We start from the raw sequence: 11911 nt of genomic DNA, 5'->3' as shown, positions 1-11911 counted from the left end.
CAGGTTTTTTATCTAGTTCTGCTGCTGTACTGGTATTTGACCTTGTGCAACAGAGAACGTGTAGTACCTCCGGAGCAGGAGGCAAGGTTCAGGGGAGGCTTCTGCGCTCTTCCTGGGCACACTTTAAAAGCAACCTCTTCCTACGTGAGGTTCAGTTCATAGCTCGCAGGACTCCTTACCTGGAGCCTGGGCATGCCCTTTCAAGCTGCCAAAGCCATTCATTATAGTGTTATAGTCAAAAGGACTTCAACTCGTTTGCTTCCCGTTGTCAATCCAGAAACCAAACTTTAACATGGTTTGCATTGTTAGAGTCTTGGAACTTTTCTTAAGTGAGATGTTTTGTGGTTCACGTTACACTATAGGGTAACGGGGCGTGCGCGCAAATGGGAGAGTGAAAGTTCAGATCCCCTGGACTTCCCGCGGGCGGAGGCAGACCGTTGTATGGGGGCCGCCTCTCGGAGACGCTAAAAAAAAAGACTGCAGCGCATCGCCTTCTGAACTACATTTCCCTGGGGTGCTTGCGACCCACCTCGGGGCTGGAGGAGGCGCTCGGAGCCAGACTACTGACTACCGCAGCACCAAGGGCTCGCAGGTCTGGTGGGAGGGCCGTCTCGCGGTGCATGCCGGGGCTTGTAGTGCGGCATGCGCATGGGACGGTCTCCTCTGTGATTCGCGGTGCCGACTCAGCGCTGCGGGGCGGCTCCGGGACTTGTGGCTCGGATGGGTCTTCTGAGAGGCGGGTCCGGGCTGAATGCGCGTGCGTCGCGCCCGAAGGGTCGGCTGTGCCTCCCGAGCGGTTGGACTGTAGTTTTGTGTGGACACCGCCTTCCTGCTCCGCCCCTTGCCTGGCTGGCCCGCCCCTCCTTCCTGGAGCCACAGCTGAGGAGGCGGCGGGCGGCGAGTGGCCCGGCGACTTGTGCCGGCCGAACCCTATGCGTTGACTCGCGAGACATAGGTGCCTCCTGCCCTACCGGCGGGGCCTGGGCTTCCTGCGGCGGGATGTTCTCCCGAAGGAGCCACGGAGATGTGAAGAAATCCATCCAGAAGGTGCTGGACCCGAAGAAGGACGTGCTGACCCGCTTGAAGCACCTGCGGGCGCTGTTGGGTGAGCGCGCGTCTGGGCGCCGTCTGTAGGGGAAGCCGAGTCGGGCCACCTGTCCCGGAGGGCGCCTCCTGAGGCCAGCCTGAGACTTCGCGGCCAGTGAGGGTCGAGGGGCTGGGGAAGCTATGGCCGTCGGGGCGGGGACGTCGAATTCTGTTCCCTGGCCGGTGCGTGGACCCCCCCGAAGCATTGTTCCCTACGAAGGGGACAGCCTGGCTTGCGGGCACTGTCCCTGTCGCCTTGATTGTAAATTTACTCCAGATTTTCACCAGACGCCTGCCTCCCGGGTAACCTCGAGGCCGGACACGCTGTGGCTATATACCTTTCCCTCCCTAGCAAACAGACTAAACCCCCAAGTTGTCTCCATACGTAGTCTGAGACCGTAAATAGACCTCAAGTCTCAGCACACATTTAACAGATTTAATTTAACTGTCATCTCTCTCAACCCCATGAATTTTTTTTTAATAGTCTGCGACCCCAGCCAGCCTGAGCCACCAAGTGGTCCTAGAACACGTTTAACTGTCATCGTCTTTGTCATGCCCATCTTTTAAATTTTATCTTTATTTTAGGTCTGGCTGCTTCAGTTCCTTTGTGCCTTTAGTATGAAGGGACTCCTTATGCCTGCTTGGGAGGAATGGAGGCTTTCCTGGGTTGGGGGAGGCTGCTTTTCTTTATTGCCAGTGTAACAGTGATGGTTATATGCATTCCGGGGTTTTGTGGACTGCTGGGTGGAGGTTCTGAGCAGTTCAGGTGGGCCTGGAGTTGATCTGTGATGAAGCTCACCTCTGTGGTGCAAAGTGTTCACAAGGCTTCCTGTCACCTCCTGCATGTGACTTGTAGCTGGCTCACCGAGACTGTGTTTTGTTTTCTGTTTTCTTATCTCCTTAGTCTTATGTTAGGAATTCTGGTGGCGTAGTGCCTAAGGCACTTGACTGCTAACCAGAAGGCTGGCGGTTCAAACCCACCAGCCACTCCCGGGAAGGAAGGTTGGGCAATCTACTTCCGTAGTGATATCGCTTCGGAAACCCCGGAGGGGTCGCTATGAGTCGGATCCGACTCGAAGGCAGTGAGTTTGGTTTGGTTTGGTTTGGTTTTTTAGTCTTATGTTTAATCTTTGCTGTCTCTAGACAGACTTATGTTTGTGTATTTGGAGAACAGGAAAGGACAACTTATGTTTTTTCTAGACGTATTTTTATTCTTAAAATAAGTGGGAAAAAAAAAAAACCTCATCTTGCAGGACATGTAGTCTTCATGTGACTGAGAGAATATGGCATAAAATAATTCATTTTATATGTGAGATTTTAAAATAAAAATCTTCATGAGATAAAAAGTTGCTAATTATTTCTATTTGTACTCTGAAGTGCCTCTAAAGAAAAAACAAAGATCTGATTTTACCAAGTGAAATTATTCACAATTTCAGATTCCTTGAAATTACAGTCTTGTTCAGTTTGGAATGAAATGTAAATTGTTTACCATAGAGGGATTAGTTTTCAAGACTTTTGAAAGTGAACTGTAAATTGGTAAATTGAACCTTCGACTTCCTGTAGTAAAATACCATGTATACACAAGTTGCATTGTGTGTCAGTAGTGACTGATTAACACCTATTGCAGGGGCATTTGTTATAAAGGAGAGTTGAGCAGTATTTTAAAACATTTGCTACTTTGGGAATTTTTTTTGGGGGGTAGAGAACTTGGACTTTTGTTCTGTCCAAGTCAACAAGATTAAGTTTGCCACATTTTGTAAAGGCAGAATTTATTAGACCTAGATCAGTTTGTTTTCTTAGAGGTATACAGTACACTGATACTATTCTGAGAAAGTAGACGATTTTCAACTCTGTGTAATTGTGGTTTCACTCTAAGGTCTTATTTTGAGGAACTTTCTTTTATCATTTCAGTGAACTCATTATGACCCAGTTTTGTGACATGTACAGGGTCTTTAATATTTCCTTAGGTGGGTGCTGTTTTTAGGGAGCTTTGGTGGAGTACTGGACAAAGAATTTGGCTGCTTGCCACAAAGTTGGCAGTTCAAACCCACCTGCTGCTCTTCCGGGGGAAGATGCAATCTAGTTCTGTAAAGATTTACAGCTGTAGAAACCAAAGGGGGTTGCAGTGTGTTGGAATTGACTCCTTAGCAGTGGGTTTATGCTGTTTTTGATTAATGCATTTGTTTGTGGAACTACCCAGTTTCCTTTGTTTGTTACTGTAATCTTTGTGGGAGCTGAGCTTTTTGTAAAATGTGCCCGAGGAATTCTAGCCATGATGTTTAATGCTAAGTCTTCCCCTGTGTCTATAAAGACTTTAAGAAAAATGGTACATTCATGTATTAAATTCTGTCACATCATCTATCTATTTATTTGGTTGCTGCTTTCAAAACCTTACATAGAAAACAAAAGTGTTCTTGAGCACAAAGATAGGAATGAAGCCAAGATCAGGGAAACTATTTGAAGGAAATGAATAGTAATTACTTTTGTATTTTTATTTGTATATTTATATAACACTCTTGCTTTTCACATAGTTTATCTTCAGGTAATAGTAAAAACATTATTTTTTAGATACAAAGATGCTACTAGACTCTGGGCTAGTTATTTAGCCTGTCTTTGAAACAATTTCTTTATCTGTACAATGCATATGGTAATGTGTGCCTTCTAAAGGTTATTATTATTATTTTTATTGTGCTTTAGGTCTAAGTTTACAGAGTAAAGTTTTACATTCAATTCATGTACATTTAGTTTCATTCCCCATTTACCATCACCAACCCTAACATAAAGGTTATTTTGAGTATTATATAAACTTCTCCAGCTTGGAGTAGATTTTAACAGTTTCCTCTTGTACTGTAAGCATACCTCATTTTATTGTACTTTTCCTTATTGTGCTTCACAGATACTGTATTTTTTACAAATGAAAGGTTTTTGGCAATACTGTGTCGAGCAAGTCTGTCAGGACCATTTTTCCAATAGTATGTGCTCATTTCGTGTCTCTGTCACTAACATCAAGTTGGAGCCCACACATAGTGACCCTTCCTTGGGTTTCTGAGGCAGTATCACTATAGAAGTGGCTTGCCCAACTTTTCTTCCGAGGAGTGGCTGGTAGGTTTGAACGTTTTGGTTATCAGTCAAATGCCTTAGGCACTATGCCACCTTAGAAATCCAAGGAGGGGTCGCTATGAGTCGAATCAACTCCAGACCAGTGGGTTTGGTTTGGATTAAATCTTTATGTAAGCAGACTGCCACATCTTTCTCCTGTGGAGAGGTTGGTAGGTTTGAACCACGTACCTTTTGGTTAGCAGCTTAGCACTTTAACCACTGTGCCATCAGGGCTCGTTTGTACCTTGTCCTCAGGGTGTCCGAAGTTTAAGATAAATAATCAGAATGCTGTACATAGAGTTACTTTGAGTCAGAACCAATGTGAGAGCACCTAACAACATTGGCAGGAGTTGAACTGGGAGGCAGTAGAGAGGGAGAAGAGTGGTCTGGCATGCAAGAGCTGAGGGAGATTGGAAGCCAGATCTTAAAGGGCTTTATTTGCTGGAGTTAGTAGCTCAGATCTTAACCTGAAAAGAGGGGGCCCTCTTGGAGAATCTTTAGTGGTTCAAATAATGAGATATGAGAACTGCTGTCAGCCAGGGGGGAGCTCTGGTAGCACAGTGCCTAAGGCACTTGACTGCTAACCAGAAGGCTGGCGGTTCAAGCCCACCAGCCACTCCTCAGAAGGAAGATGGGGCAATCTATTTCTGTAGTGATAGTGCCTCGGAAACCCAAGGAGGGGTCGCTATGAGTTGGGTCCGACTCGAGGGCACATAACAGCAACAACAACATCAGCCAGGGCCAGCAGGACCAGGATTAAAGGATTGGCAGTAGTGGGAGGAGTTAAAGTGGAGGTGGGGAGAGGGATAAGGTTGTGGCAGTAATGGAGCAGATGGATGATAAGGGCTTGAAATAAGGCTCTGTCCAGCGAATGGAGAGGAGGTATAAGATTATAGAGGCTTTGGTGGCACAGCTGTTAAAGCACTGAACTGCTACTGAAAAGGTTGGTAGTTTGAACCCACAGGCTGCTCTGTGGGGAAAGATGTGGCAGTCTGCTTCTGTAAAGATGTATAGCCTTGGAAACCTTATGAGGCAGTTCTACTCTGTCCTAGAGGGTTGCTGTCAGTAGGAATCAGCAGCAGTGGGTTTGGTTTTTTTTTTTTTTTTTTTTAGTGCAGCAGGAAGGGAACCCTGGTAGTGCAGTTGTTAAGCTTGCAGCCTCTCTGTAGGAAAAACCTGTGACAGTCTTTTTCTGTAAAGATTGTTGTTGTTATGTGCCGTCGAGTCGGACCCCACTCATAGGAAGCCCTCCATGGGTTTCCAAGGCAGTATCACTACGGAAGTAGATTGCTCAACCTTCGTTGCGAAGGAGTGGCTGGTGGGTTTGAACCACTAGCCTTCTGGTTAGCAGTTAAGTGCCTTAGGCACTATGCTACCAGGGCTCCTTCTGCAAAGATTACAGTCTTGGAAATCCTATGGGGCAGTTAGTTCTACTCTGTCCTATAGTGTTGCTAGATGACAGTGGATTTTGGTAGTGTAGGAGAAACCTAGTGATTCTCTAAGTAAAACAGTGAAAGTGAGGTTTGTAGAAGCTAGGGAAGAAGTAGTCAATCTAAATGAGAAGAGATTTGGAACCAAAAGTCACAGTCAAGTGAGATAAAGTGATACCAGGGTTTGGATGAAGTATTTAGAGATCTGAGAAAAATCTCACAAATGCTCTTTATATTGACAGAACAAAATATAACATTTTAGTATATTTTCTTTCCTGTACCTGTTCTTTAAGTAGGGGTAAGTTCACTTAGAATTTTTAAATGTTGCTTTCTAAACTTGTAACTATTTCCCCATGTTTTGTTGCTTTCATTGTTATTAACTACACATTTATTGAGACTGTGTACCATAATTTAGCTAATTATTTCCTGGATGGTTAAATTGTTTTCTTTGTTCCTTCTTTTCTCCTCTTCTCTCTCTCTTTTTTTTTTTTTTTCCCCTGATACAAATAATACTGCTGTAAACATCTTAGAAAGTAACTTTTCCTGTATTTTCTATTACTTTCTTAGAATAGATTTTACTGAAACTAAAACAATGGGTTTGAACATGTATATGACTTGATTCACAATGTTTATTAGATTAGATGTTTTCCTCATTAGCCCTGCCAACAGCAGTGATTGAGACTACCATTTTCATTGCAGTGTAGCCAGTGATAAACAAGTTTTTATAATTTGCTAATTGGTGATAAGTGTTTGGGAGGATGGGAGTGTCCTAGATAGAATCAGAAACGTTGGGTGAGGATTTTGGCTAATGAAGGGATAAGATGAGTTTGATTTTGCATGCCAGTTTGAAAAAATGGCAAGATGCAAGTAGAAGTGTATTAGAGGTTTTGGGACAGGTATTCTGGAGCTTAAATAAGAGGATAGAATGCTGTGAAATGCCTGTTTGTCGTCATCATCATCTCATTAAATCTTTCCACAACCTATGATGAAGGTAGTATTCTTACTTTCAACCCACAGATGAGGAAACTGACTCAATGATATTAACTAATTATCTACCAGCACCCAGCTACTAAGTGGGATTCATATGAATCCAAAGCCCATGTTGTACTTCTGTTAGTTATCTGATTCAAAAGTGTATTTATGTATCAGAAAATGTGTTACCCACCGGAAGGGATGTTAACATATAAACCAAAGCCCAACAGCTTTGCACGTCTTCCAAAGGTGTTACTTTGGTGTTTGCTGCTATCTTTTTGGTTTGTTTTTCTATTTTCTTCTAGGGGACTTGGGGCTATCATATTTGATTTGAACATGGATTCTTCTATGTAGTGGTGATCATGGGCCACTTCATATGTTTGGCAGGCCTAGCAGATGGTAAGATAATTGCATGGGCATGAATGCCACATGGACAGTTCTATAAACTAGAATGAAGTTAGGAGGTGTAGTTTTAGCTTCTGTGGGACTTAGTATACTCAGTTGACCTTGTTTGAAGCAAAGTGATTTTGCCATAATGCCCTCTTTTCTACTTTTTCATTGACTAACATTTTATGCCTGTCTCAGAAGGAAGGTTGGGCAATCTACTTCCGTAGTGATATTGCCTTGGAAGCCCAAGGAGGGGTCACTGTGAGTCGGGTCTGACTTGACAGCACATAACAACAACATTTTATGCCTGTAGTCTCTGGATTTAAATGAACTTTGAACACATGCCAGTAACATGAATACATCATCCTGAGTTCTGGGGCTTGAAGTTGTCTTGACTTTTGATTTGAGAAAGGTGAATCTAATATGTCTGATTGAGTTTATATGTTTTGTTTGCAGTAACTAAGATTGGCTTTTACCTTTTATTCTGAGATAGAAGATAATTGGTAGATCTAGAATATTTTGATGTAAACTTTTATAATTCTATTTTATTTGTTTTTTATAAGCCCTTTATTTATAACCAAAAATCAAACCCACTTCCACAGAGTCGATTTCAACTCATAGTGACCCTGTAGGAAAAAGTAGAACTGCCCCAATAGGGATTCCATGGCCATAATCTTTATGGAAGCTACATCTTTCTTCTGCGCAGTGGCTGGAGAGTTCGAACCACCAACCTTTTGGTTAGCAGCTGAGCACTTAACCACTATGCCACCAGCTTTCTCTCCTTTACTTACAGATGGACATAAATACTTTCACTAACTTAGAGTACTGATCTGCGGTTTCCAAACTGAGTTCTATAGCTAAAACTGTAGAAAATTGTTTATTTAAAAAGAATGTTGATTTTCAAAATAGCACATTGATTTCATTTGAATTTTAAAATTATTTTTAAAAGAAGGAATGTAGGTTACTTTACAGTAAAATTGAGCATAATTAATATATAATTGTAATAAACAACTGTCCTGCCTTTGTATTTTTTTAAAAAAATTGAGTTTCAGAAGCATTTAGTGTGTGTTTGTTGCTACTGAGCAGGGTTCCATATTCAGAGATGAATAAGGACAAGCCTAGGATTTACAGTATGGTAGGAGACACAGATACACAAACGTGTACATTTACAACAGAGCATTTTCAGTGCCACTGTGGAGTGGGAGGAAACTGTAGCAGTGACCACTAGGTATAGAAGGAGCATGGCAGAAACGTGTGTTGAGAGGTTGCTTCCTGAGGGAGTCAGGTCTGAGGTGAGGTTTGAATAGTGAATAATAGAGTTTACCAGGTTGACTGGTTGGGGATGAAAGGACTTCAGCGAGAGCAGCGTGTACAAAGGCAGTGGTGTGAGTCACCATGGAGTTGAGTGAGCCAGTGGCTGTTACTGTGTAGTGTAGGTAGAGTTTGGGACCCCTGGAGGAGTTTTGAGAAGAGTAGAAACCAAATCCAATGTGTTCCACCTGGTGCAGCAAATGGTCTGAAGTTCCATTCTCCCCAGAGATTTGAAACACAGATGCAGGGAGAGAGAGGGCTCCCATCCTTTTGTATTGCTACTGTAAGCATGTAGGCTGGGCTGCTGATGTTCATCTTTCCCACTGTGTGGAGAGGGTCTGCTCATATTGGATTCCACCCTCAGAGGGAAGCAGAACTGAGAGAGTGAAAGTGAAAAGGACCCCAGTGGACCATGTGTTAGCCGATGGATGCAGCCATGTCTGTGCCAGCTCTACCCCTGAACTTGTCAGTCATAGGAGCCAATAAACATCCAGTTTTTTGCTTTAACTAGCTTGAGTCTACTTTTGGGGTCTTACAACTGAAAAGCGTTCTGATTAATATGCCAGGAAGAGAGAGAGAATCCAGGTCAAGGATGGGTGTTTTTGTGTAATATATGTAGAGATACAGTTTTTATGTTTTTTGAGAACCAGTGAAATGAGCTTTTTTGTCTTTAGGAGGACTTATGAAAAGCAAAACTGAAGAAAGTGTAGAGAGAGGGGATAATAATGGGGAAGGGTATGGTCTGCAGTGGAATCAAGAGTGTGATGTTGAAGAGTTGGCTTCAGCTAAGGCCAGCTTGAAGGAAGCAAGGATGGAGTGAGTGCTAGAGGACGAGAGGGAGCTCTCATGATAACTTCTGTTTTCTCTGTGAGGGTAAGAGATGAGGTCATCTGTTAAACCAGTTTTCTTGCTGGTACAGTAGTAGGAACTTGGTTGGCTTTGCTCCCTCTTCTGTACAATATACCCTCCGAAAATACATGAAATGTGTAATCTGTCAGGCTTTTTGTTGTTGTTCTTTTTGGGAGTGATCTTACAAGTGTATTTAACTTACTGAGTTAAATGCTTTGCTAAGAAAGGTAGAAATTATATACACACATACATATATATATATATATATATATATATGTTTGTATATATCATTGTGCGGTGCCTTAGGCATTTGACTGCTAAGCAGAGTATTGATGGTTTAAACCCACCGTACACTCTGTGGAAGGAAGATGGGGCACTCTCCTTGTGTAAAGATTTCCTGCTTCAGAAAACCAATGGTGGTTGCTATGAGTTGGACTTGACTTGATAGCAGTGAGTTTGGTATTGTTTTTATATTTATATCTATGTCTGTTTATCTATATATACGTGTGTGTGTGTATATACATGTTTGTGTATTATACACATAACTATGTATGTGTGTGTGTGTATGCATACATATGTATACATAGGTAAAACCCAAATCAAACCCAGTGCCATCAAGTTGATTGTGACTGACAGCAACCCTGTAGAACAGAGTAGAACTGCCCTGTAGGGTTTCTAAAGTGGAAATCTTTATGCAAGCTGACTGCCACGTCTTTCTACTGTGGAGTGCTGGTAAGTTTGAACCGCCAATATTTCAGTTAGCAGCTGAGTGCTTAACCACTATGCCACCAGAGCTCCTACGCACATACACGTACATACAAATATACATACAAACATACACACAAACAACATGTTGTTGTTTCATCCTCACAGTCATTGCTGTGGTTGAACCCATTGTCACAACCACTACGTCAGCCCATCTTGTTGTGCGTCTTCCCCTTTTTTGCTGACCCTCTGCTTTATCCAACATGATATCCTTATCCAGGGACTGATCCCTTCTGACAGCATAACCGAAGTATGAGAGACGAAGTCTGGCCATTCCTACTTCTAAGGAACATTCAAACTGTACTTCCTTCAAGATAGATTTATTCATTCTTTTAGCAGTCTGTGGAACATTCATATTCAATATTGAATGTACCATGTACACATACGATTATGTATGTGTACGTGTGTGTCTAATTAGATAGTTTAAGTAGTGGAGATATTGCCAGCCCTTCCACTCAGTGACTGTGATGTGCCCAGAAGTAGGCATGAGGTGAGACTCCCTGCCCTCAGTGGTCATTGTTTTTTGCCTCTCATTGTGGGAGTATCTTTTCTGCTGGGTGTGAGTCTAGTGTTTAAGAGTAATATTGATTTTGCTCTATTTTTGCCTTTCTTGTGACTTAACCCCAAGTAAGATTTAACTCTACATTATTAATACCTCATATTGATGTTACTCTATAGCCTTTGCAAGATGTTTTCTCATGTTCTCACTGGATCAAATTGCTACCTTAAGCTATCAGTTCATGTTAATCATAAAAAGGATTTATTACATACCTGTTTAGTAATGTGTTTTAGGTGGCTTGCAATGCAAGTTATTTTTATGTAATTACAGCCTCCTGAATCTGTCAGTTCAAATAGGTTTTTTCATTCTATTAGCAAAATCCTTTGATGAAGTTAAGAGAGGAATTTACAGGAATTATACCCTTTAAAGGAGACAACCAAAAACAAACAAAAAAACCAAACTCACTGCCATCGAGTTGATTCTGACTCATAGTGATCCCTCCTTGGGTTTCCGAGACGGTATCTCTGTGGAAGTAGATTGCCTAGTCTTCCTTCTGAGAAGTGTCTGGTGGGTTTGAACCGCCAGCCTTCTGGTTACCAGTCAAATGCCTTAGGCACTATGCCACCAGAGCCCCTTAGGAAGGATATACCCAGTATAGCTTTGTTTCTGAGTTAGTTCTCAATCTTCAGTTTAAACTTTCATTATAACTCTTCTTATATTTTTAAATATTGTTTTAGAAACTGAAACCACATGTGGAAGATACTTAACATGATTTTGAAAATAGTTATAATCGTCAATAGTAAATATGTGCTTTGATTTAGCTATTACAATTGTGGTTCAGTTGAAAAAAAAATCTTGTAAATGATTAAAAACCCAGTGATAATGTCTTATGTTTGATTTTAAAGTGGCAGCATATATTTATTGAATCTCGGTTGTACTTTCAAGGACACATAAGGTATTGGTGACATTGCATATGCCCAGCTATAGAGCCATGAGATTGTGTCTCTCTGATCACCTCCTGTGAGTAGTAGAATTGACAGCTGTAGCTGCTGCCTATCTCTATCCACTACCATTTTCAAGCCAAAGCCAGGCTTCCCTTGGGCTGTTGTTCTTGTGTAATGTTGGGTGGGTTCTGACTCACAGTGACTCTACAGGACAGGGTGGAACTATCCTAAAGTTTCCTAGCCTATAATCTTCACAGGAACATATCATCAGGTTTTTTTCTCCATGGATTGGTTTGCTAGGTTCAAGCCCCCTGACTTTTAAATTAGCAACTGAGCATTTAACATTGTACCACCAAGGCTCCTTCCCTGAGGCTACTTCAGACCAGTTGTTGTTGTTGTTAAGTGCTGTTGAGTCGTTTCCGACTCATAGCGACCCCATGCACAGCAGAACGAAACACTGCCCGATCCCATGCCAGCCCCACAATCCCTGCTATACTTGAGCCCATCATCGCAGCCACCGTATCAATCCATCTCCTTGAAGGCCTCCCCCTCTTTCGGCGACCCTCCAC

The 11911-nt window shown here is 42.4% G+C and overlaps 1 protein-coding gene across 1 annotated transcript in view; it reads left to right on the top strand.

The window, feature by feature from the left end:
* Window positions 1–999: 999 nt before the first annotated feature.
* Window positions 1000–11911, top strand: part of LOC103209500 (ral GTPase-activating protein subunit alpha-2-like) — a gene marked incomplete at its 3' end in the record, with an annotated part of 164318 nt that continues 153406 nt past the window's right edge. The window contains exons 1-2 of the mRNA XM_007955377.1: window positions 1000–1105; window positions 8960–9101. Coding sequence (XP_007953568.1) covers window positions 1000–1105; window positions 8960–9101 — 248 coding nt within the window. The remainder of the gene's footprint in view (window positions 1106–8959; window positions 9102–11911) is intronic.

Source organism: Orycteropus afer, unplaced genomic scaffold (assembly GCF_000298275.1).
Source record: "Orycteropus afer afer isolate SDZICR_OR568_19922 unplaced genomic scaffold, OryAfe1.0 scaffold00499, whole genome shotgun sequence".
In the NCBI taxonomy this organism is placed as follows: Eukaryota; Metazoa; Chordata; class Mammalia; order Tubulidentata; family Orycteropodidae; genus Orycteropus; species Orycteropus afer.
Note: the sequence above shows the minus strand (reverse complement) of the source record. Positions and strands in the feature narration are given on the sequence as shown.